General features: G+C 39.8%; 1 protein-coding gene across 4 annotated transcripts; it reads right to left on the bottom strand.

Moving 5' to 3' along the window:
- Positions 1–1,157: 1,157 nt before the first annotated feature.
- LOC148876431 (uncharacterized) lies at positions 1,158–26,003 on the bottom strand. Of its 4 annotated transcripts, none has more exons than XM_088966816.1 (4): positions 25,791–26,002; positions 22,718–24,587; positions 10,756–12,889; positions 1,158–1,937 (listed from the first exon to the last, which is right to left on the bottom strand). In XM_088966816.1, the coding sequence occupies exons 1-4, from the start codon at positions 25,847–25,849 to the stop codon at positions 1,900–1,902; spliced, it is 4,101 nt and encodes a 1,366-aa protein (XP_088822942.1). In that variant the 5' UTR covers positions 25,850–26,002; the 3' UTR covers positions 1,158–1,899. The 4 variants fall into 4 exon arrangements, with proteins under 4 accessions (XP_088822942.1, XP_088822943.1, XP_088822944.1 ...); XM_088966817.1 differs by having other exon boundaries at positions 1,158–1,930; XM_088966818.1 differs by lacking the exon at positions 1,158–1,937 and adding an exon at positions 2,025–2,854.
- Between the last annotated feature and the right edge of the window lie 1,082 nt (positions 26,004–27,085).

Below are 27,085 nucleotides of genomic sequence, written 5' to 3'. Positions count from 1 at the left end.
CTTCCAATCTCTTTTCTAAAATAGATTTTACCAAATTTTCCCTCCATATCTATCAAAGGTAAAGTTGCAGCTTTTGTTTATAAAGTTTGTATTGTTCTTTTCTTCTTTTTTTTTTTTTTTTTTTTTAGAAACCAACCTCAATAGAAATTGCATAGGTATTTTGAACATTTTTGTGCCTCTTGTTAAAGGATTCTAATAAAGGGGATCTATTTACAACTATCTTAGAAAGTTCAGAGTAGATGATTGCAATTACCAAACTTCAGGAAAGGTTTTTGTAACAGTCAGAAACTTAAGGGGAAGTTTCAGCAATTTACCAAATTGTAAATGAAAACACATTGACAAATTTGGCAATTAATGATCTCTAGTTATAATGTAACCCAAGAGAAAGATGGTTCAATTGTAAAGCGGTTAGAGTAGAACAAAGGAAACAACATAATAAAAAGAACCAACTTTGGATGTACACATTAATAGCATAATCTTTAACAATGTAGAGTCCTACCCGTTAAAAGTAATTGATACAGCTTATGAGATGGTGAAAGAGTACGACGGCACTATAAGATAGGAAGAACAGAAAATGAAGAAAATTAAAAACGGCGTATTGGATAGTCAAAAGATGCTGGAATGAAGACAATTTTGATAAATCTGTTAGAGTTAAAGAGGCTGTGACAGTGGAAACAATGGCAAGAAATTTCTGGTCACATCATGATGCCAGATTCAAGAGCCTGGGACTAACAATGATTGACATGGAAGAGGCAAAAGCTGCAAGAGAAGCACTACTCATAACAGAAGAAAATGGACTCCACAAAAAGTTAGAAAGTTTAAGCATGTAGAACATACCAAGAAATAATAGATTAGAGGTGAGCACTCAATGGAGGGAAGGAAACTAAATTGACTTGCTCAGTTGCTTGTAACAAGAGAAGCACTACTCAATTGACATGCAGCTAGATAATGAGTTGTAAAATATTTTAATATCTACCTAAAATTATGTACAAAATCTATATTTGCCTTGGTTTTGTTACAGATCATAAAAGTTAAATTTGACTATATAATAGAAACTTCTATCTTTACCCTTTGCTTGCATACAAGCATCACATACCTATCTTTAATAAAAAAAACAGTGATCATATGAAACAAATTATATCAAGATCTTACATCTTCTGCAACTGTGGTCGCAGCACTTTCTTGTGACCCCATTAAAAGACAACAATTACATTTTGTTTTAAGTTTAAAAATATCAAAACATCTACTCTTTTTTTCGATTGCTAGCATGTCCTTGTAACCTTGTTTTATTATAGAAAATGCTGCAACCGCGACATCTACATATATGAACTCAGAAACGAACATCATGTATTTTAAATTCAAAATACCCCCTGGTTTGCTTTTATGTGGATGGGCTCAGATTGGGGTTTTGTTAAAATTTGAATTACCTCTTCGAACCCAAAGCAATGTAAAATGATAGCTAACTGGGCCAAACAGAGTTGCATCCCTAACGGATAATCTGTGACCGTAGTAGCAGCTGATGCAAATGACTAGACCCAGCATCGCAATGGGAAATCGAGTCATGGGGTGTTGATGTCATAATAAATTCAGGGGATCTCTCAGCTAAGACGCTAAAGAGAGCCCAAGAAAACAAAGCCCAGCCACATCCAGTTATCAACGGCCCTAGATAAAAATTAAAATACTAGTCCTTTTTATTTTGGAGATCAGGAAGCAGTCTGCCTCATGTCTAGGCCTCTAGGGTACCATTCCAAGCGCAACCAAAATCAACGCTGCAGCAAAATTTGGAAACCCCTCGTCATCACAGAAACATCACCTTTATGCATTGAATTTGCTCGCTCAATTTCCGTTCCATGCTGGCAAAGTTCCTCGACATAAAAGTATGAAATCAAGCTTGTCTCTTCACTTCAACGTCTCCACAGGAACAAACCACCTGGAGTCTACATTCATGGGGTCAAGTTCGTGTTGTGCCTGGGGTCCATAGCATATGCTATACGATGTAAAATGGGTTTGACTATGATATGGAAAAGATATGATATCTGAAAAACTTGTGACCAGTCAACAGGAACCATAAATGGGGTAGCAAATTAAGTGTCATTTATCAAAATTCATGGGTGAGTTTTGATTGGTCAAAACTATTCCCATACCATATCTTTTCTGCATCATAGATTTTCCCATGTAAAATTGGTGCTCGTAGGGAAACAAAAGGTGTTACACAGGACGGGAGTAACATGCCCCACAAAATCACCAAAAACAAATAGAAGCTAAATCACTAAGGGTACAAAAATATATACTAATCACTAGAGAAGAAATTGGTGCACGTGGGGAGTATCCCCACGCAATTGTGAACTTTTTATTTTTCGAAAGCACTGGGCTGATTCCATATTTCCATTCAACAAAATACTGGTCACAAGTCTCTTTTAATGATACCAACAATAACATAGGAATTAGGAAGTATACGACCAAGCAACAGGAGAAAAGCAATTTGTTGCAAGACTAATCCCTCGATACATTTGCACCGAGAGAATTACATAAATTACATAACATTAAAAAAAGTTAAGACAACAGGCAACTTGTCACTACTACTCCCAGAAACCCCAACGTTATAACCAAATTCAATTGAAGCTACCACACTTCATACAGTCCTATCAATAAATGTGATCCCAAGCAGGCCCAGCAGTCGCAGCCTAGGAGGTCCCCATTCCGCCAGCCCAAGCCCAGACAGCTCAAGAAGGAACCTCGGACCAGGGGCATCCCACGAGACCTCCCACTCGATTTGTCTACATTCAGAGGTCACGTGAAGATTAGAGAGGGAGCACGAATCCTGTAGACCCTTCGGTTCACAGGAAGCGTGCATCTGCCAATGAAAAATGAATACGTCATCTTAGTATCTTAACAGGAGCTTAACGAGGCTGCTCAGTTAATAATGGTCTAACTGGTTGAACCAGCCACTAAAAGACAAAAAAACAATAAAACCCAATAATACTTCTGTTATGTTTGTGCCTTGACTTCTTTGTGATGATCCGCTTCATGAATCCGCTCCGAATTAATTTGAGAAAAACCCAAAGACAATTTCATGATGGTTTGTAGTGGATGCATAGACCCATAGCTCACCACAAATCACCATTGGGGGTGTGCAGCATGGACCTGATCCATATTCACCTTATAGGTCCAAACTGAATATGAAGAGTTATGTATTTCAGGGGTTCTCTCTTATAAATAGAGCCTTTGTCTTGTGAGAGATGTGTGAGACATTGGGTGTATTTGGGGCTTAGGGTTTTTCTGTGAGGGCACAAACTCTGTATTTCTTCTCCATTGACATCTTCATAGTGGATTTCTATTCCTCCTTCGCCCATGGACATAGGCTATAAGCTGAACCACGTAAATCTGTGTTTTTGTGCTTCTCTTTATCTCTACTTTTACATTTAGTTTAGGTGCCATTCGAATCTGTTTTCTTGGGTTTTTCCGCAACAACTTCCATCTCTCATTCGAACTCCCCTTCCACTGTCTCTTAACTCTTAAGCCTCAACATACTGTAACTAGACCACCAGCCACCACAACAATCGACGTCCAATGTGAGGCATCAACCAATGACCAGAGACTAACGATAAATTCTTCTTCTCTTTCTCCTCCACCTTCTTCTTCCCCTTTTCTTAATTCTTTTTCTCATTTTTATCGACAACAATCCTCTAAAATCTTAAGGCCAGAACCCCAACACCCTCTGTCTGATCCGACGACAAGAAATCAAACACTACCAGCTGCTGTTGGAGTAAAGCCTAACCTTCAAAATTAAGATCATTAAAGTAGGCTAAGCTCTGACATTTGAGGGGGAGAAAAGGAAAGCATGAATAAAGCCGAATAGCTACTTGAGGTATTAGGAGAGAAAATCCATCCAGGGACAGTTAAAAAAATCAGTTGTTCGTCATTACCTTCAGTTTCTTGCTTTCTCCTATTCCTTGAATAGCAAAAAAAAGGGCAATCAAAACTACACAGTTAAACCTCATTTCTAGTAGCTCTAAAAAATTCCCTAATCCTCGCTAAGTACGTGTAGATTTTCCAAGAGCATTTAAACACTTGAAATTATGGACTGAATAATCCAAGAAGCAACCGGCTGTAGAACAATTACATGAGGTTTGGATCACAGTCAATTTGATCCCAACACACAAAAGTTGGTAGCAAAAGATTACCTGAAACTCTGAATACTAGAGCAGAAAACATTGATCTCACAATGCATGAAATCAGCTAATATGTCGGTAGCAATGCAAGAGCAAGTGTTCTGATTGATTTTGGCCTTCTTCTTTGTTGTTTTTTGACTTTTCTTTTTCTACCTACATATCCTGCACTTCCATTCTGTCTGTGACAGGAAGAGAAGAAGATGATTTTACTGCCGGTCACCGATCATCGGTCTCCCAACTGGGTTGTTGTAGTTAGATGCTGAAAGACAATGAGGGGAATTCGAATGGAGGAGGTTGTCGTTTTTCACTTTTTTGTCTTTTAGTAGCTGGTTGGACCAACCTTAAAAGAGCAATTCCATTAAATTCCTATTAATCTAATAAGATGGCATGCCCATTTTTCATTCGCAGGTGCATGCTTCTCGTGAACCTGAGGGTTCACAGAATTTGAGCTCACTCAGAGAGAGGGAGAGCCATGTGCGTAATGATTGTAATCAAGCCATTACTATATAAGGCCTATTTAGTTATTAGTATGAGAGATATTTTCCAATTTTCTTCCTTCTTCTACCTTGTTCAGAAGGCAGAGCTTCCTCGAAGAAGCCCCCCCATTATGAGTAAACCTATCAGCTCGTATCAGAACATCGATCCAGGATAACGAGTACCAGGGCAAGCACCATGGAAGATCAAATAGATTGAATTGAGGTTCAGATGTTGAGGTTTGATGGCAACGTGAAGGAGATCAAAGAAGCACTGTCGGTTCTAGTGGCCCAAGTAGACAGGATGTCAGCAACCACTAGAAGGGATGGAGACTTGGAAGGATCTAGCAGCGGCAACCAGAGAACAGTAGAGTTTGTCACTAGGCGGTCGGTGAATATCAATTTTCCAGTCTACTCAGGTGAGGATCCTGCCCCTTGGATAAACAGGGTTCAGCAATACTTCGAGTTCCATGGGGTACCAACGAACCAGAGGATTTCCATCACCACAATACATTAGGATGGAGAAACCAATCACTAGTATCATTGGTTCCGGAGATCCCATCCACAACTAACTTGGATGGACTTTACAGAGGGGATGAATGTCAAGTTCGACCCCTCTAGGTATCAAAACTTTGATGAGGCCCTAACCAGATTAAAGCAGACCACCATCATAAGGGACTACCAAAAGGAGTTTGAAATCCTATCTTCCAAGGTCAAAGGATGGCCGGAATCTGCTCTCACTGGCTGTTTCATTGGTAACCTCAGGGAGGATATCTGCCTGGAGGTGAAATCCATGCAGCCCTCCAATGTCATGGCCACAGTTCGGTTGGCAAGACTGCATGAGGAAAAATTCGAACACACCAAGAAGCTTTCGGGTCACTGGTGAGAATGACCCCTAGTCAACCACCCAGGTCCGATGAAGGAGATGGGGAAACTAGGCAGGAAGAGACCATTACAGACGAACCAAAGGAACCCCCACCCCATGAATATTGTGAAATATCCATATAAGCCTTGACTAGGGCTCGGTCTAACTGGACGATGAGGGTCTACGGGATTTTGGCAGGCCAACCAGTAATGGTGTTAATAAATGGTAGAAGTTCCCTAAACTTCGTGACTCATGACCTATCCAAGCAGTTGGGCTTTACAATTCGACCGGTTAACATGTTCTCGATCCACGTGGCAAGCAGCCCCCCCCCCAGTGCAATGGGCTATGCAAATCCATGGGCCTGAAGTTGTAGGGCCATCCCTTTTCCATGGATCTCTATGTGCTAGACTTATGGGCTTAGGTGTAGTTCTGGGAATACTCTGGCTTGAGCAGTTGGGCTCAGTGTTGTGCAATTGGGTCAGTTTCACTATGGAGTTCAAGGTAAATGGAAACCACATCCACCTCCAAGGGAAGGGGACACTTTCCCCAACCACAGGACCCCCCAAGGTGATTCTCAAACTCATGCTTCATGCGTGGGCCCCTATTCTCATGCACATTGGCCCTCTTACTGTTGGACCTAACCTAACCTGCTTTGAAACTTCCCCTGAATGAGTACAACAGACAGACGACCTCCAACAGCTACTATCAGAATTTAGTGACATTTTGTGAGCCTACTAGGTTGCCCCCTCCTCGATCCCAAGACCACCGTATCCCCATCAAGCTTGAGTCACAACCCACTAATGTCGCCCATACCATTACCCCCTTTTTCCAAAGAATCAAGATTGAGAGAATGGCCCAAGAACTGTTGGGGAAACAACAGATCCAATCCAGCCACAACCCTTACTCTTCTTTCGCTCTCTTGGTCAGAAAGAAAGATGGGTCATGGCACTTTTGTGTCAATTACCGGGCTCTCAATAATATAGCTATCAAGGACTGGTTTCCCATCCCTCTCATTGAAGAATTGCTGGATAAATTGCAGCAGACCATCTATTTCTCTAAACTAGACCTTAGAGCCTGATACTATCAAATCCGGATCCACCCGGATGATATCCACAAAACCACTTTCCATACCTATGATGGGCACTACAAGAGTTTCTGGTGATGCTCTTCAGGCCCTACCTACAGAAATTTGTGCTAGTATTCTTTGATGAAATACTGGTTTACATTCCAACCTGGGCCTCCCACTTGGCCCACCTGAGAAGCACTCTAACAGATTTGAGACAGCACCAGTTGTTTGCCAAACAATCTAAATGCGACTTTGGGAAGCAGAGAATACACTACCTCGGTCATATCATAGAAGGGGAACAAGTGATCACTGACCCACAGAAGGTCGTAACAATGAAGGAATGGGCTAGGCCCACCACTGTACACAGTTTGAGAGGTTTCTTGAGCCTGACCAGGTATTGCCGTAGGTTTATAAAAGGATATGCTAACTTGGCCAATCCCCTTACCAGTTATTGAATAAAGACTCATTCCAATGGAACGCAGAAGCTGAATTAGCCTCTGAATCCCTTAAAAATGTTGTTTCTTCCCCACCCACATTGGCCTCTACTGGTGCATCAGGCGTATCAATATTTTAAACCTTGGGTATAGGGGTCGTACTCATGCAAGGAAGACAACCTGTAGCCCTTTATAGTAAAGTTCTATCACCACAGGCCCAGCTGAGATCCACTTATGAAGAGTAAATGGTTGTTGTGCTCTCAAACAGAAGTGGAGACATTTACTAGGCTGCAAATTTACCATCCGTACCGACCAACGAAGTTTGACATTTTTGTGTGACCAGCGAATATTGACTCTGGATTCTGGAATAACAGTAATAGCCCTCTAAACTCCTAGGCTATGACTTCACCCTAGAGTACAAGCCCAGCCCATCTAATGCGGTAGCTGATGCTCTATCCAGGAATGAGGAACTGGCCCAAATAGCCATTGCCAACAACACATACTCCACCCAAGCCCCTATAAGGCTTCTACAGCCGCTACCAATTCCAAGGCAGGTGTGGGATGATGTAACCATGGACTTTATAACTGGCTTACCTAAATCTCTGGAAAAGTCAGTAATTCTGGTGGTTGTAGATCCGCTCAACAAATATGCTCACTTCATTGGCCTAGCCCACCCCTATATTGCGGCCCAGGTGGCTCAATCTTATGTCTGACAAGTGACCAAACATCATGGTACCCCAATCTCTATTGTAATTGACCGTGATCCAGCATTCATGAGCAGGTTTTGGGAAGAGTACTTCAAGGCCCAAGGGGTCAATATCAACCACTCAACCAGTTACCACAAGCAGTCCAATGGGCAGACTGAGATGGTCAACCGTTGATGGATGAAATGGTTAGAGAGGGCTGAACAAGGTTCAAAGTATCGACACGTATCGGCCGATACGTATCATTCCGGGACCCCTCCGATACGCCTCTACAGTGAGTGTATCGGAGGTCTGACCGGTTCAGGGGGTAGAAGAGACCTAAACCGCACCCCCCCCCCCGAACCAGTTGTGAAAAAAAAAAAAGGGCCTGAAACACTACCGATTCGCCCAATACGCCCATACCGGCATATCGGGCATATCGATATTTTGAACCTTGGGGCTGAATATTGGTACAACACATCATATCCTGTAGTAATTGGAACCACACCCAATCCTATATGTGCAGGAACCCCCATTTCTTCTTCCTTACGAGAAGGGCTCCACTCCAGTAGCAAAGGTAGAGACACAGCTCAACAGCAAATGAAAACATATTACAACAGGCATCAACAAGAGGTTGCTTATCAAGTAGGAGATTGGGTGTTCTTGAAACAACAGGCCTACCAGTAAACTACCATTGCCAAAAGGACCTGGTAGAAGCCATCTCCCAGATACTACGGCCCTTTTCAGATAATAGAGAGGGTAGGGGAGGTTGCTTACAAGCAAGGTTCAAAGTATCGACATGTATCAGCCCATATCAGCCAATATATATCGTATCGAGAGCACCCCAATACGGCCCTACAGAGGGTGTATCGGGGTTCTGACCGGTTCAGGGGGTGGAGGAGCCTTAAACCATCCCCTTGAACTGGTTTTGAAAAAAAAAAAAAAAAAAGGTAAAAAAAGGACCAATACTGCCGATACGCCTACTGGCGTATCGGGCGTATCAATATTTAGAGCCTTGCTTACAAGCTTAGCTTATCACCATCCTCGAAACTCCACCGGTGTTTTATGTATCCCTACTGAAGCCTTGCCGCAACAGTGTGAGAGCAAGTCCAATCCTTCCCTCTACAATGTTGATGGAGAGCTCTTGAAATGGAACCTCACCAAATAACAGATTTCAGGTAAGAGTCGATCGTCAAATCATGAAACAAGCACAGGTTCATCGAAGGGGCTTTCCATTAGAGGATGCCACGTGGGAAGATTATTCCAAGTTACAGCAGCAGTACAGTCATCTGAACCTTGGAGGACAAGGTTCATTTTCAGGGGGAGGAGCTGATAGAACCCAAACAGGCCCAGCATTCACAGCCTAGGAGGTCCCCATTCCACCAGCCCAAGCCCAGACAGCTCAAGAAGGAACCTCAGCCTAGGAGCAGCCCACAAGACCTCCCACTTGATTTGTCTACATTAGGAGGCCACGTGAAGGTTGTTAGAGAGAGGGAGAGAGCCATGTGTGTAATGTGATTGTAATCAGGCCATTACTATATAAGGCTTATATAGTTATCAGTATGAGAGATATTTTCCAGTTTTCTTCCTTCTTCTACCTTGTTCAGGAGGCAGAGCTCCCTCGAAGTTGCTCTGAGTAAACCTATCAAATTCAATTCAAGCTACCACACTGCATATAGTCCTATCAATAAATGCCTGCTTATAAACATTACCCATTTCTCAAAAAAAAATAAAATAAATGTCGGCTTATTAGGATTTAAGATAATGAAATTCAGTTATCATAAACCTAAGCAAACAGCATACAATAGCTTCTTCAGTTATTAATATTAGTGCGTGAACTGCATTTCAAAAAAGTGTGAATTCATTCAAATGTAAGCATTAGAAATTGTATGCACAATTTCATCACACTACCAGATGCAGGTATATTTCATCTACTATGGCAAAATAAAGGAACTGATACAGATGTAGACATTTGAGCATATTTAATCATACCATAGGAGCAGGCACAACTTGAGCAAAGCAGAACTAAATAGAAAAATAATGACCCACTGGCTTACCCACCAAGAAGGAACAAGAAAATAATTCACTGGCTGAGCCACGCAGTGTCTGAACTATAGTCAAGTATATATCACCCGTCTGGTACATTAGGTAAGTGGCAATTCAATCAACTCAAGAAAGACATGTCCTCAAGTTCCAGTTATACCAGTGGTTAAAAAAAAACAAAAGCAAAAAGCAAAAAACCTTGATGTACCAGAAAGTATATGAACTTAAGGGTCTTTCTACCTCAAACTCTCATCCCACCCCCCTCTCTCTTCTCTGTTATCCTTGCCCCAACCACCTCTCTTTGCTCTTTATACTACAGCATAGCACATAGCACTCTTCCTCTTTTTGTGTGAATGTGAAAATCTGGTCCCTTGTGTGTGTTGTGAGAGAGAGAGAGAGAGAGAGAGAGAGAACTGATCTGGACAAGTATTAACAAGATTAAATATCATAAGACGTTTAAATTTGAAAATGATTTTTTTTCTAAGAGATAAGGACAACACCCTGTGTTCGTTCCACCAATGCCAGGGTCTGAGGAGGGACAGATATATGCAGCATTAACCTGCAGATACACAGAGAAATTGTTTCCAAGATTTGAACACCAGTCACCTAGGTTGGGGTTCAAATTTTGGAAACAGCCTGTGTAAATTGTAAAAAAGGAATATCCTGCATGCCTATATTGTTAAAAAGGAGGACAAGCACCTTAGCAGCAACTAGATTGCAAAGGGTAAAACATATTTGAAAAGCTTTGTGAGATCAATCAAAAGAAGCATTCAAATGGTTTGGAGTAAACCAAAACAAAACAAAATGTTTTAGGGTGGAAAGCAAGTTAATGAATCCAAGCTTCCTTGTTTGTCACCAAACATAAGAAGCTGCTACTTTCTGTTTTTTTTTTTTTGTTTTTTCCCCTTTTTTTCTCCTTTTGTTATCTTTTATGGTGTCTACGAATTAAAAAATGCAAACTGAAAAGATTATGAAGCTGACTGTAAAAGCAAATAATTACGTAACATTTTATAACTAACCCTTTTGATGATGACAACTTGCAGCATACTTAGACAATTTAGGATCAAGAGATTCAGATCTCATTTGAGACTTTCTCGTGAGGATCTGGGGGCCCCTTACAAAAAAGCTATCAGAGTTGCCTTCAGAAGCAGTGGAAAACATTGTTGCAATATCCTTTGTTCTACTCGTTAGATGAAATCCAGAAAAATGGTTGCCCCATATATCATATGTGAACTCGTCCCCAAGTCCACCCTTTTCTTCTGCTCTAATGCTCTTATCCTTCACAGGTTTGGATCCGGGAGCACGAGCTTCTGGGGAAATTGCTGAAGTTGAAGTTAGAAATGGAGGGCTTGTGACATAAGGTGCAAGCCGACCAGCAGATGGCAGTAGTACAGGTTTGCTGCTTGCCTTTCTTAGCACAGATGGCTGCTCCTTAGCAGAAAGTAAACAATTGTTATTGCAGGATATAGGAGAAATCTCAGGTTCCAACAACCTATCATCTCTAGTGACTTCAGGAATCTGTCCTTTCTCATGGTAATGGGTTTGGCCTGCCACTGTCGCAAATGGACTCCTACTCTCAATGCCATTGTCAATATCAGGAGAAGGAGATAGAGACCACATCTGTTTAGGTGTAAAAGAAATGACTGGAGACAATGGAGAAGAAGGTGTAGAATTCCCACTCTGGCTACTTGAAACCTCAATAGTTCCTGTTAATCCTGCAATTCCACCAACAGGCCTCCTCTTCCTTCGTCTTCTTCCCTTTTCTTTCTCAATCCTAACTTTAAGGCTACCAGTATGTGATGATTCCACCAAACCAGAGTTCTCAATTAATGCCACAGACTTCAATACTGAAGATGATGACAACAGAGGCTCTTCTTTTTGAGGCTCCAACATATCAATAGTCTCTTCTTGGTTATTCTGCATCAGTTTCGTATGTGGAGAAATTATTCCCTGATCCCCACTTGAGCAATCAGAACATCTACCAAAAAACCCCAGTTCTGAGGTCTCATCTTGTCCAACTCGGTTAAATGGGGGGCTATTCTTGTTTTCATACATGGAAAACCTACTGTTTCTTTGGTTACGATGGACACGAGATTTTCCAGCCCTGCCAATAGTGATAATAGAAGTCTTTTCATTCTTGAACAAGTAATCAAAAGCAACCAAAGACATCGGTTGGGGAAGGATGCAGAAGAATACAAGAAACAATAAAGCAGCAACAAGAAATACCAAGGAAAATTTTATCACCAGGATCCATAAAAATGACTTCTTACAGATACTGAGCATGTCCACCGGAAGGCTTGCCTTCATGGGGATCACAAATATACCAGTGGCCAGGGCCAACTCAAGGTCTCTATGAACCACTGCAGCAGAAAAGTCTGTTTGGTATGAGATTAGAAGCCTTACTGATTCCCCTGGTTCAAGAGCAAACCCTTTACAAGTATGAACCATAAACCCATCTAACTGACAATCAGATCCCGAAACTTCAATTCGTTTCACCACAAGAGGCAGGTCTCCTGTGTTTTTAGCATATAGCTCTTTCAGCAGAGGCTGGAAACAAATGGAATTAGTGTCTTCTTTGTGAAATAAAAATTCTGGATGTGAAACATTTAGAGGAATTGGCATGTGTAGCTTAAATTCTAGTCTCTGAACAGGCTCAGAACCCTCAAGCAGGGCCAGGGAAAATGATCCTCCAAATCCCTGTAGTGGCAACCACTCTACACCTGAAAGGTTGTTTCTTATCAGAACTGAACTTCTCCACCCACATCTGTGTGAAGGGTGAAAAATAATTGGCCCAAAAAGAGCTCTGCCATAAGGATGGACATAGGCCTCCGTCACTGCATTATCTGCTATGGAGAACCCATACCCAGGTGTAATAGAGTCATTCAGAAGCAAACTACATGAGAATGAGGGCTGCAAGGACTCATCAGGAGTCTTACATTCATCGATGACAATTGCTGAGTTTAGAAGAAGCTGCATTATTACAGGCTTTTGGCTTGGGTTTTTGACAGTGATCCATTTGGAACAGTGAGTCCCCACCTGAACAATTGGGAAGAGTATCTCATGATCGTCAAGCACAGACATGCCACTTGTACCCTGAGACCTCCAATTTTTTAACACCAATTCATCTGTTCCTGCAGTCTTCATCGCCTTCAACTGCAAGTTGGCAGGAATACCCGCAATTGCTATTAGGAACATAGAAATGAAGTTAAACATAAATACATAAAATTTTGGTCAGAAACAGAAAATATTTTTTCCCTTTAGAAAACATAAAGATGAAAGTGAAGACAGTTATCCCATACATAGTAAATCTTCAATCATGACCTTGGATGTTTATAATGGATATTAATAGGAATAAAGCACTAAAACCAAAAACAAGAGTGAAAGCTTTTTTACTTCAAGAAAGAAAGAAAGAAAGAAGAAAATTGTAGAAAACTGCAATTCAATTTGAATGAATGGCCTTAAAAACCTGTAGTATGAAGGAACTCAGTACTATTTACAAAGGATGACAGGAAGTGAAAAGGGATCCTCGAGCTCTTATCTTCTGGGAGAGGAGCAAAAGGGGAAGGAAGAAAGATGGGAACGGTTGACTTTCAGGTATGACAGAAGCAAGAAGGTAAAAGGTTCTGAGAAGGTTAAAGCAAAGAGTGTTGAACGTGATGCTGATCGAAGAGATATCTCTATCGATTGTGCCCTGGTCTTCTGTGATCGTGACAAAGATTTTCCTAGTTTGATTTCTGGAGCGGTGAGTCAGGAGGTGGATGATGCCACAAATGGCTTGGACTGATTTCTCTCCTGCTGAGGTAGCAAATGACATTTTGGGGGAGAAAACGAAGGAAGCTAGAATAGGGGGAGATGACGCTGAACTTGAAAAGATTGCAGGTGATAGTGAAGGCGGATTTGAAGACAATGGCGGGGTTGGTTGTGTTTCTTCCCAGGTGGAGTGCTCTGTTGTTAATAACAGTACTTTTGAGGAAGTGGTGTAGGAAAGTTAGGTGTGTTAGGCATGGATATAGGAAGGAGGGTGGCAGATGTTGATAGAGACACTTCTGTTGAAGTGACTCCCAAGAAATCTTGTGGAGCTAGGATTATGCACATTGTTCACATAGCCAAGGTGTTATCTCAGCTGAAACTTGATTTGGTCAGGGCAATAGTGTCAACAATCAAAGAGGCTAGGGACGTGGACTCTCGGGTTCCTAACAGTTTGGATTCTCGGGTGGGGATTCATCAGCATGAAAAACACAATGGAACTGACGTCAACTCTGAAGTGAGAGATCCTGATAGAAGTCTTGAAGATCAGTAGAGGCCTGGAGGAGTTCCTATTGAGAAAACTGTGGAGAAAGAAGTTGAGATTGGCAAAAATCTTGGCTTGTTTTTTTGGGAAGGTGAGGAGTTTGCTAAGAAGGCTTTGAGGAGTTTGAGAGGAAAAGGAAGGAAGAGAGGTTGAAGAAAGTGGCAGTTGGGAAAGGAACAGAGACGTGGGATGAAGATGATAATAGGCAGAAGGAAATGTTTGAGGGGGGGGATTAGGGAGTTGGATGTCTGGGTCCTGACTCCTGAGTAGTCTTGGAGTGCGTGGAGGTGGGTGAAGGTGTCCGGAGTCGGTGCTTTTGTCTCTTTGTTTGAATGTTTTGTATTCTTGTATCGCTGGGTGTAAGTTGTATTAGTGTCTGTCTTTTTTCTCTTGGGTGATTTCTTGTCACTTTTCCTTTTGTAATCTCTTTTTTCTTTTAATGAATTTTCTCTTTATTCTTCAAAAAAAAAAGGAATGAGCAAACTCTAAGAGCATGAATGCACTTCATTTTGTCTTCTGGTAGTTTAAGATTCACTTTAAGCAGATATTCAACACATTCATGCATCTGGATGTATGCAATATCCAGCACCAACATAGTTTTGAAACTCTGAATTGTATCAATGCAGATATACTAAGCATCATGATCTATCTTACTATCAATCTATCTTTTTGATAGTAAGGAAAAGAAAATTTTATTAATAGAAAAAGGAACAAGAGAGATTTCACCAAATACAATAAAACAGACATTAACTGCAACTCAACAGCTCATAAACAATGGACTGACAACAGATATATGTCAAGGACCTCAGTCACCCATTTCCCCAATGAGACTCTAATACTGCTAGCCAATCTGTTTGAAGATCCCTTTATGTCTTTCAACTCCAAATGGAGCAACACCAATCTGTTAATGTCTTCTATCCCTTTCCTTCCATTCCCGCAGCATACCGTAAAAAGAATTACACTCCATAATATCTTCAGTCTTCTATTCCTTTACATTATCCAACACCTTTTAGAAACAATGTTGTGTTTGTTTTATATCACTTCTAGGTTAAAGAGCCATTGAATGTGGATTATTTGGCTTTCACGTCAAACTTGACTATATCATCTTAATCTCTTGTTTTAAGCATAAAGATGGTAGATATGATTTATTGGTAGGGTAAATCATCTTTCTGTATATATTTAAATTTCAATATAAATTTTAAAATTTTTAACTAGTTTGTTAAAAATTAAAGGATCTTACATATTATGGTAGATTCACAATTTGACTTTATTCGACTTTCTCTACAATTTATGATACAATTTTAATTTTCATCTTGGGTTTGCATCTCAAAGGAGTTTCAGGGTTTCAGGAACAGATATTTTGATAGTCTTTTGGAGGTAGATCATCATCATCTATACCTTGTTCCAACTATGTGGGGTTCACTACATGAATCCTGTTTTGCCATTCCATTCTGTTCAGTGTGACCCAATGTTCAAGGATGCATCTTTATTTGAAACCCTTTCTAGCTATTTCCTTTGAAAGGGCTTGACTCTATGTACTTTTTATTTTCTGAGGGTAATCAAACTTATAAAAATAAGTGTTGTAAGGACATTGGATGCCTGTAATATTCTTGGGTAATAGATGTTTTACTTGTGGAGGGAGTTTTCCTATTTTGGGTGGGATATTGTTTCTTTCTGATGTTTCTTCTTCTCTTTGGTGATATCTTATCCCCTAACCATGGACCTTTCTTTCTACTTTAACAAATTTTCCTTTTATTATAAAAAACATAGAAATAACATGATGACAATTTTAAAACGTTAAGACCTCTTATTAAAAGTTAGTAGAACATACACTTTGATATTCACTTCACTGACATTGTAGAAAAAATTACTAACAAGGTGTTAGGATGGAAAGGGAAGCTGTTATCTAGTGGAGCTGAGTGGTGTTTATAAGACAGGTTCTAAGCAGTAACCCAATATATGTCTCACCACTACGCATACTCCTCATGGTGTACTTAGAAAGTTAGAAGGATTGAACAAATCTTAGCAAATTTCTCAATTAACCAAGTGATCCTTTTTTTCTATTCACCAACCTTTTCCATCAAAAGAATTTTGGTGTAGGTCAGTTCCCCCAAAAATTATGGCTTTTTGTTGGGAAGTATTCCATGGGAAAGTAAACACTTTAGATAACCTGCAAAAGAGGAGACCTTTTCTCTGTAGAACTCACGGTGAGGATTGTTACCATCTATTAATATCTTTTCCCTTTTCTGCAAACCTTTGGGCTTGGCTACTTTTGTTGTTTGGAGGTAGTTGGAGTCTACCAGCAGAAGTTCACATGCTCTTCAACCATTCTACCTTTTATTGGCCTACAAAAATAGGGAGAATTTTGTGGAGATGTGCTCGTGCTGCCTTGATTTGGACTCTTTGGGAAGAAAGGAATCTTAGAATTTTTCAAGACAAGGAAAGGAGCAGCTAGGTTTTGAAAGACTGTGTGTTAAACAGGGCAATTTATTGGCTGAAGGCCTTGGAAATCTTTCATCATTTCTCCTTTAATGACCTTTGGAGAAATTAGTTAGCAGTAGCGAGGTGTTCATCTCTAAAGGACAAATCAATTACAAGCTGGTCTCCTCCACCCGAAAGCTCACTAAAGTTGAACTTTGATGGAAGCAGCATGGGTAATCCAGGATTATCCGGAATGGGGGGTGCTTTGAGAAATAAGAAGGGAGAGGTTTTATTGCTCTACTCAGGTCCCTTGGGAATTGGGAACTCCATCAGGGCAGAACTTTTAGCTGTTGTACAAGGGGTGCAATTTGCAAACCAGCTGGGGGTACAACACCTAATAATCGAGGGGGATTCCAAAGTGGTGGTGGGTTGGTTGAAAAATTCTGAAGAGGCTATGTGGCGATACAAGAATGAAATGAAGAAATTTAGTTGGTTGACAAGGAATATGTTGGTCACTGTACAATGGGTGGGGAGATCAGCAAATACTTTGTCAGATGTGTTAGCTAAGCAAGGGGTAAATAGGGAATAGTTATTTTGGGCTCAGTTGTGATTCTTGCTTTTCTTTCCTAGTTTACTTGTAAAATTCAAGGAGTGGCTGCAGCTCGCGCCTCTCGTTGGGATGTTGTATGAACTCACTCTAAATTGGCTTCTAAATCAATAAACTTATTATTATTCATCAAAAAACATAATTGGGTGGTCAGGGATGAAATATCATCTCCTTTTGAAGGAGGCCTTCAAATCAAAAAGTTGGTTGATGTTAAACAAGGATTCAAACCAATACAATCCAAAAAATCAAAAACTGATATGACTGACTCTGGTGAGTGCCTCTCAAAAATTTGTAACTTGCATGATTTGAACCCATCCCTTAAATGCAACCTTAAGCCACTAAGCCACCTTTTAACTTGTGATAATAAATGAAATAAAATAACTTTTATATCCACATGCAATCCAAACAAATACCATATGTTTATGTTCAACAATTCCAACCAAAAATTAAAAAGAATAATATTCAAAATTAGTATTTTATAAACTTTAAGGGAATAATGGAATAAATACCTATCAAATCCACATTTATATAAACAAATGATTTTTACTCTCAAGATATTTATACAAATAAAAATACTAAAAATAGAATATTTATTTTAGTACTTAAAATTTATAAATTTGCAAATGATATGCATCTTGAAACTTGTATATATTTTTATAAATTATTAATTAATATTTTACTTTTACACTAAATAACAATTTATTATTTAGAAAAATAAAAATTTTGTTTACAAAACATCCAAGAATATAATATTAAATTGAACCTATCAAATCCACTAATCTACATTTATAACAAAAATGATTTTTTATTTCAGAAAATTTATAGAAATTAAAATGTTAATAATGGAATAATTATTTTAGTAATTAAAAATAACTTTCTTCAATAACTTCCCTTCTATCCTCACATGTTCCTTCGATTCTACTTCATTTGACTTTGGGCTTTGGCTAGGCTTAACTAGATCCTGACGGGATGGCAGACAACCTGCACGAGCAACAGCACCACTGTTAGCAGCAGAAACAGAAACGACAGGGATAACAGGGTACCTGAGGAGGATAACAATTGGTACCAAACTTGCAGGGACACCTAGATAGGTTCCTTAACTTGTTCAGACTCCCGGCCCCTTTCCCCCATGCAAACAATCTCAATATCTTGGAAAGGAACCATAAAAGAATCCCAAATTTAAGCTTGCCTCCATAATCAAAGTATCCATGCAAATGTTCTGGTTCAAGTGCTTGTCCATCATCCAGAAACCCTATCCTTGCCGCAGATTTCTTAAAGCTTCTCCTCCTTGATCCACGTGCACCCCCTGCTTTGTTCGGTCAATACTCTCTTCGCCTTCATCTACTCAAAGTTGCACCTCTGCAGTGTCATGAGTCTGTAGCCTTTCCTTTCTCTCCATCCACCTCTCCCACGTTCTGGCTTACCCCATGCACATCTTTCTCCTCTGAAAGTCATGTACAGCGAACTCGGTCTGCTTCGAAAAGCTCTAATAAGTAAAAATATTCATCTTGCTCCAGCAGCACTTGGACTGTACCTTCCACACTGCCAATACTAGCTTCATCATCAAAGCAGCAATCTTCCTCCCCAAGTTCCTCACAATTAATCCAGCCATATCTTTGTCCTCATCTTTCTGGTCATCTTTGGATCTAGAATATCTAGGATTGGGCCTATCAATGGGAGTTTGAATCTTAACCCATTGTAGCGAGCAAGCCGTTGAGGCCTTTGTCCTGTTAATCTTTGATGTGGACAATGATCGATGAGCCTTATCGTCCCCCATCGAGTTAATAAAACCCCCCTGCCACGTGACATTTAATTTATCACATGCACCCAATCCACCCACTAGACCACCCTACTGGATTCAGCTTGGTCTTTCACCTTTTATACCCAGCCCACCCTTACTTTTAAGTGCCTCTACATAGGATTCCCTTCTAATACCGAGAGGATTAAGTTCAAAATTTGTTGAGTTTTTCCTGTTATTAGAAATTTGGGTGGACACTCTCACCCATTCGACTTTTCCTCTTCCATATTTAAAATGCCCAACAGTTCCCATTTGCAGGCCACTTCTCCACCATGTGGCAGCCAACCTGCCACATCACCTTCTTCTTCAACCTTCATTTCTGCTCCTCAAAGAAACACTTCAGCTTCCAAAGCGATCCAAAGTTTTCTCCATCTGCCTCCAGTAAAAAACTCCAATGCCCATGGAATCAAATCCAGTTTTGCTCCCGCAATCTTCGACCTCACAGTACAGAGGTCAGAGATATAAAAAGCTTCTAAAATGCCTCCACAAACTGCTGCAATTTTATTCAGAACTTGGATAACTGGTTGAAGGGGAGCTTGAAGATTCTGATCTCAGATCTTCCACCTTCCAGCTCCTTTTCATTACAGGACTGATTCCATCTTTCAATCAACATCCAGCTCTCTCTGGTCAAAATCTTCATTGTTTCAGTAATGGCTCCACCGAAGTTGATAATAGCTCTCTTCTCGTCAAACGGCATTAGCCAGGGAGAGTCCTCACATAAGATTACTGTTAAGAGGTCCACCAAAATTCCATTCCAATCCACTATTTTCTTCATTGCAATAACAACCCACCTCTTCATTCTTCCATCATAGTATACCCTCCACCATTATTCTCAGTAATGTCAAGATACTACACACTATTTCCACCTTGGTATCTTCTGTTTTTTTCCCTTCATCTTGCCCCTCATCTGGCTTGGATATTTGCTCAATCGAAGCCTCAAGACCTACCTTGTCTCCAACACCTTGGCAATCTTGACCCAGCTTTGTTTTCCCCTTCCCTCTAGAAAGAAAATGAGTTGTCTTTGTTTTTTTCCAAAAGTTTCTGTCAACATGATGAAAGAACCCATGTCGTTGCATTACACCATTACAGAGTATCTTCTCCCTTATTCATCTGATCATCTCGCCCACCCAACCTGGTGAACTATTAACACCACCCCATCAATAAAGCCTTTAAACCAATCCAGAGATTGATTTACCAGAATCACCATAGATTTCATGTCCTCTCTAATTTTTACCATTGAGCCTCAATTCATTTCCTCAAACAGAAAAATTTTTTCCACCATTACCTCCTTCCTCCACTTTGTTGCTGGAGTAAAGCCCGTGGCTGCTTCTAAGTGCTTCATTCTTCTCCCTTCCTCACAGACTTCCCCCAGCCCTGGTTTAAATCAAAATCTTCGGTGCCATGTAGCCACAGAGGGTGTGACAGTGCAATAAAGGTTGTCGTATGGCGAGTTTTCTACTAAACTGGCGTGGAACACCACTAATGCTCATTGTGCTTGGTACAAGGTATTGTGAAATCAAGACACTCCTACAAACTTTTTTTTGATAAGTACACTCCTACAAACTTTCTTCAATTGGAAGATTTTGAGGAGCAGGATTTGGGTTGACTCTCACATTAAACAATTGGGAATTCCCTTGGCGTCAAAATGTGTCTATTGTAAGAACCCTGCAGTGGAGAATGTTGGTCATTTGTTGGCCCAAGGCCCTTTAGCTAAGAAGATTTGGAAGTGGTTCAGCAATGCTATGGGTGTGGACTTGGCACACAGGAGCATGGTTTAAGACGTCCATAAATTTCCTAATATTTTCACAATATATTTTCATTTACATGGGTACATATTCCCCAGTGACAATATTGTAAATATGTGGAGGCTAGTCATATGTATGTGTGTGTGTGTGTGTGTGTTATTGTCCGCCAAATGGTACATGATTACCACTTTGAGCCATCTCGATATCCATTTCAAACATGAAGTTGAATATTAGTTTATGTTTGTGTAATAGATTGTTTGGTTGATCTATTAGAACCATTTGTATTTTCTATGAGTCAAGGAATTCTAATAATCAATGGGCTATGTTGATAGGACAGTTGGCATGTTGCATTACATGGGAAATTTGGAAAGAAAGAAATCAAAGAAAGATGGAGGGTGTCTATCAGTAACCTCAATCGATTTATCTTCAGAATTGCACAATGGGTGCATCAAACGTTTGTTTGGAAGAGCAACACCACTCCCCTTAGGCTCTTAATTTATCCCAATGTATTTCAGTTCTTAGTTTGGGTGTTCCTGTTCTGCCCATCAAGAAGAAGAAAGTCAAAGTAATCCACTTTAGTCCCATTGAAGGTGGTCTCATGAAGCTTAGTGTGGATGGAAACTCTCAAGGCAATCCTGGTTCATGTGGAGGAGGTGGTATTGTGAGAGATTCTAAGGATGCATTTGTGGCAGTATTCTATAATTAATATGGGGAAGATATTAAAAATATGAGCAAAGACAATGGCTTTTCAAGATGACTTGAATCTGATTAGATCTTTGGGGATTACAAAGGTGATGGTTGAAACTGATTCAGAGATTCTTCATAATATTCTCAAAAGAGATTGTGGTACCCCTTGGAAGTTATTTGTATTGGAAATCAAAGATCTCGAATGTTAAGTTAGATAATGGAAATTGATATCTCTCATAACTTTAGGGAAGCTAACTAAGTGGCAGACACTCTCTCCAAATTTGGCTGCGAGAGGAGAGTTATATGGGTGAATTACAGGCTCATATAAGAAGACTTGTTAATCAAGAGGGCATAGGATTTCCCTTCCTCCGTGTAAATTAGCTTTTCTATTGGGTGCATCAGATATTTCTATATAAGCTGATGGCCTGATGTATAGATTCTTTCGAGGGTAAGGCTTCTATGTCTCCCCCCCCCCCTAGGATTTATTTATTTTATCATAAATAAAATTTATGGTGGCCTCCCCTCCAAGTTTGGGATTTTTTTAGAAAAAATGTATTTTGATATTCAAAAAGATGTAGCATGTACAGTTAGTGGGGTTATACTGCACTGCAAAATCAAAAGGTCAAGGTGCCTACTGCCTAGGTTAACCATTTGCATAAACAACGGGTCCAAGAAGTTGGAAAGTTAGTTGAATATGCAACAATAAGTTTTTTAATTCTCTTTGTTTAATTTTAGTTCTTTAGTTTACATATAAGTACTAACAAATATTATGGTTTCAAAAATGATAATTCCTGCAGCTGCATCTTCCAAGTGTTAGTTAGTAAAAGTAATTCTGTAAAATTCAGGGCATTCTTACAGTATATAGTGCCAGACCATTACTCAAGTAGGAACAGACAAAGGATGATAGTGAAGAAAGCAACTTCAAGTTCTACTTTTCACTATATGGCTTGCCGGACCAAGGTTGCATCCAACCAGAAACATTTGATAGGGGAAACTAGTGACGAGCTCAAATTATGGTGAGCAGAACTTGTCTATTCTTAGACTTGTTTACTTTACATAGGTAAAAAACAGAATTTTCAGGTCCATCCACCCCCTGAACCAGTCAAAACCCCGATACACCCTCTGTAAGGGAGTATCGGGAAGCTCCCAATACAATATGTATTGGCCGATACGGGCCAATACATATCTATACTTTGAACATTGATTCCATATGTAAAAGGTTTTGGACTTTGGAGTACCATTGTTTATCTACAACATATTTTTTTGATAAGTTGTTTACCTACAATATATAACAGTTACAGAAGTTTATCATGATAGCTTACCGTGTAATCTTGAAATTAAGTAGATTAATGAAATGCCTACCACTCTTAGCTTAACAACTACCATGGACCTATAATGGCTGCAAAAGTAGAATCACACCCCGATACTCTACCTGTGATGGTGATGGAATGCTGCCTCTCAAAGCTCCTGTCTTTTCATGTCTAGATTGCTCCTCCTCAGGATGAAGTTTGTACTCGATGTATGAATCTGGCGTACGTCTCGAACATGCGTGTGCTATATCTTGGCAAGGAATCTCAATCTGTGGACTAACAGAACCATTTGTCAATATGAGTAATTTACAATTCAAATATATACTGGATTTTTCAGGTAGAGGATCAACAGGTGGAGTGTAAGTGATCATCGCAATTTGTGTAACAGTGCCAGGGAAAAGTATTAACCCTTCCAAGTATTCAATATTGAAAAGATTAGTACTTTCTGCAACTTCACTAATCTTGACAATACTTAACAGATCTGGGGCCCCATTTCTTACAGAGAGAGCAACATTTACTATTTCAGAGACATCACATGGCAAAAGAACCTCGAGAAATATTGAAACTAAACCCATAAGTCCACTATATGCTTCTTTTCCATGCATTTCTGCTTCAAGAGGAACTATTAGTGTATCGATTCTATCCAGTGAAGAATTCTGCAGCTGTAAACAAAAGGCACCAAAAACTTTTCCTTCTGTAGAAGATGAAAAATCTATTTCCATGATGGTTTCAGCGCCATGAGGATCAATCTCCCATTTGTTAAGAGGCCTAATTCCCACCTGTGGAAAACCATCTTGACCACTTTTGATATCCAACCATTCTTTAACATTCAGGAAAGAATTAAATTTATCAGAATCACCAGAAGTGTCCATTTTACAAGAAGTTTCTTCAGAGTGGGAAATATTCCCGGATGAGAAAGATATCCATGCAATGACTTCCTCAACAATGAGGGTACCATCAAAAGGGTTGTACAAGGTCAAGTTCTGCCTATATCTTCCACTGGAAGAAATGTTTAGACCAAGCAGAGGCTGGATTCTATAAGGAGACCCCATAGCAAAACCTTTAGCATGAATTAGGAAACCCCCAGAACTTGTCTGTAATACTACGTGAGCAGAGGACAAGCCCGGCCATCTTGGCAAGAAAACAAAACAAATTGTAGCAACCTCACCAGGTCCAAGCACCAATTCATCAGAATCACAAGGATAGAATTGTGTGTCAGTACTAAATGGTTCATAGATATGTAAAATGCTATCATTGTGAGTATTTGCCACTGTCAAGAAAGATAATGAAGGAAAATACAAATATTTCTGTCCCCAATCAAGTGAAGGAGGGTTTATTTCCATTTCAGGTATTGAAGAGCCATGAAGAGCACCAGATCTTTTATTTGCCTCCAAATTCTTGCCTATGCTAGATCTTAACCCATATCCTCTGCAGGAGGCAAGGTGCCTCCAATCAATGCCATTATTCTGAAGGTATGATACATCATGCAGTCCCTTTCTGGAGTTAAGAGAACATGAAACTATTCTGCCATTTAATAACTTAAATTGTCCATGATCCAATAACTGGCTTGAGGAAACATCCAACATACTACGTGAAAACCATTTGCCAGGTAATGTAACATCACCACCAATCATGGTAACTTCCAAATGAGATTCCTTTGTGTTGTCTTCTTCGGACAAATGACCAGACAGTGTAGAAGGAAAGCAAAAGAACTCAGAGTTGGCACAAACAACCTTAAGACTCATGCAGGATGGAGAGCTTCTCCAAACATAACTTGAGCTAACATCACTAGAAAAGTTATCTTGAAAACATGCATCATAATTACCTCCATAAGATTCATATGCATCATACTCCAAAGGGTTCTGCATTCCATTATCTGGCTGCAACACTAAATTGTTCCTTGTGGAACATGGCTCACAAGTGACCAGGCGAAAAAGGATGCATGAAAGAACCAGAACATGATGGAATCCTCTGAATGGATGAAGAAACCTCCTGCGTAATAATGTTGGGGTAAAAAGGACAAATATAGAAAGTTAGTGAAACTACAAGTAAATGAAGCAGGTAAGTTTCCAAAAACTCGTTCATCTGACCAAGGAACTGAGGGGGGAAAAGGATGAATGAAAAGAAAAGAAAATTGATGCTAATCACTTAAAAAGCCTCCATCAAATGACAAAAGGCATCCTAAAAAGGTGTAGGTGATCCCTGGAAGCTTAAGCCATTAATGCATCTATATGCATGCATTAGACTAGCATTAGAATCTAATAAATAAGAAAGTCAACAGATTACACAAAAAATTAATAAGTGATTGTTGAAACTTTGCTTTAAAACAAAAAACAATAGGCTATCGAATCTGCACTGGAAAACATGTAAACCTTTTCCAACTTCTGCAAAATTTTTTGTTTGATTATCTCAGAAAAGAGAAATACGAACTTTTATACGTTTCCTACACTTAACTTAAAACTTTTTATTTTGCAAGTAATCATCTCAAACTTACTTTCAGCGCGTACACAATAATCTCAATTTTTAATACTTCAAAACTAGTTTAAAACTTTAAGTTGCATTAACTAATATCCTCGGTCCAAATTCCGGTTCATAATTTAAGTGAATAAATATGGGAACTTAAGAAAATAAATTAGATAATGTCCATCTGTCCTAAAAACGACGATATGCATTCACTATTAATTAGTAATGTTCAGTCTAAGTTACAAAACCAGGATAAGGAACAAAGTTCCCGGAATAATAACAAAAAAAAAAAGCAATAAAATTGTCATATATACATCACCAAGGGAGACGTATAGAACTATCAAAACATAAAATTTCCCAAAACGGAATATATATCTCCTCCAATCCATAGGTAATCTCATTTGCAGCTACTCATAAATGCACATTTGTAACCAAAAGAAAATCATGTTCAATCCAAGCTTAGTATACAGCAATCAAAACTACAAAGCAGAAAAGGAGTTTAAAAAATAAGGCCAATTAAAATAGCATGTACAGTAACAGAAATGAATGAAACATAGAAAAAGAGAGCATTAGCATTCAGGAAATATAAGTAGAAGAGATAACCAGGAAGAGTGGCACGCAGCTAAAATCAACAAGGACTAAGCTGGAATGGGGGAGGAAAGTATAAAAGGATAGGAGAAAACAAAAAGAAAGAATTTCAAAGAAAAAATAAAAGGAAGGTTGGAGGATTACCGATAGAACATCGACAGCTGCTCTTCAGCTGTGGTGATCGTTAGGGTTTCATTCTCCATCCCCCTCCGCTCCAAAACCAACCATCTGGTTTCGTCGATTAGGGTTTTCTTCGTTTTCAAAGCCAAGCAGGCAAAAACAATTTCTCAGAGGTTACACCAAGCACCCGGAAAAACGGAAGGCTGTGGAGAGCATCGGAGGTGGACGAGAGACAGGAGGCTCTTTTATGTTTTTGTCGCTGCCATTTAACTTCTACATTGACCAAATTGCCCACTCCAATTCCCTGACTGCGTCGTTTACTTCACTCATAAGCTGATAAATGCAAGGCCAAAAACGTAATTTTGTCCAGCATTGGTCACTGGTCAGGCTTTCTTTTCCTGAAAATAGAATTAGTTAGGTTTAAAATGGTTCGAACCTCGAAGGGAAGGTGCCTTTCCTATGAGTATACAGGCAAAGAGTGCACGGAATGGTCCTTACACGGGGAGAATCGAAGATATCCCCGATGTGCGGCTGCAATGTATTGTCAGGTGGGTTTAATAATCTCACATCCAAGTTTTGGAGATATTTCCACTTTTAATTAATATATAAAATCCCGAGCTTTGGTGCTTTTAAAAGCTTTATTTATTTATTTATTTGTTAATGGCCTTATCTTATATAAATACAATATTAATATTTAATGTATATGGACCGGTAAAAGTTTAGTTTGCTGTCGTGAGTCGAGACATATTAAACCGGATACGTACATGAATAATGATGTCCTTAAACGTGGCGGACCATTGCCCATGAACCGCTCCACTTGTTACCTCTGTGACTCGAGCCCCGAAGCCACATGGCTCAGCCATTCAGGACGACATGTCGCTCTGGTCTCAAAGAGATCTGAGAATAGTCAACCGTTGAATTAGAATATCCAGTGAGGCACGTCATTTGCTGGTTGAAAACTATTTCTTTAAGCCGATCGGAAGGAGAACTGGCATAGTGGTATCTCGGACTGGCTTTACAAAGGTTCCAATCTGACGACAGAAAAAAAGAAACTACTACAATCAATCACCGTTATTGTCTTACGTATCTAGCTTAATAGTTCCACCACAGACTCTGAAGTCTGATCAACCCCACCCCACGTGATCCCGACAACACTAATATCTCAATAAAATTTGTCGTTAATTAAGTTCACAATATAGGAGATAAGTTAATAGGGTAGACCAGAGAGTACTGGATGAATGTTTTTGTCCAGAGCCACGTACGTAGGGTAAGGATTCAACAGAAGCGACAAGAGGAAGATTAGAAGGCGCGGGTCCAGG

Source organism: Nelumbo lutea, chromosome 1 (assembly GCF_056320005.1).
Source record: "Nelumbo lutea isolate HS-2025 chromosome 1, American lotus-T2T, whole genome shotgun sequence".
Classification (NCBI taxonomy): domain Eukaryota; kingdom Viridiplantae; phylum Streptophyta; class Magnoliopsida; order Proteales; family Nelumbonaceae; genus Nelumbo; species Nelumbo lutea.
This window is presented reverse-complemented; position numbering and strand designations above follow the sequence as displayed.

Bases quoted from the DNA above. Each gene is read 5' to 3' on its own strand.
- LOC148876431 (XM_088966815.1), bottom strand. From the start codon at position 25,849: ATGGAGAATGAAACCCTAACGATCACCACAGCTGAAGAGCAGCTGTCG. The intron at 24,588-25,790 runs GTAATCCTCCAA...ATTATTACGCAG, and splicing joins CAGCTGTCGATGTTCTATCG to GAGGTTTCTTCATCCATTCA. The intron at 10,343-10,755 runs GTTAGTTATAAA...ACCCCAACCTAG, and splicing joins AAGTTGTCATCATCAAAAGG to GTGACTGGTGTTCAAATCTT.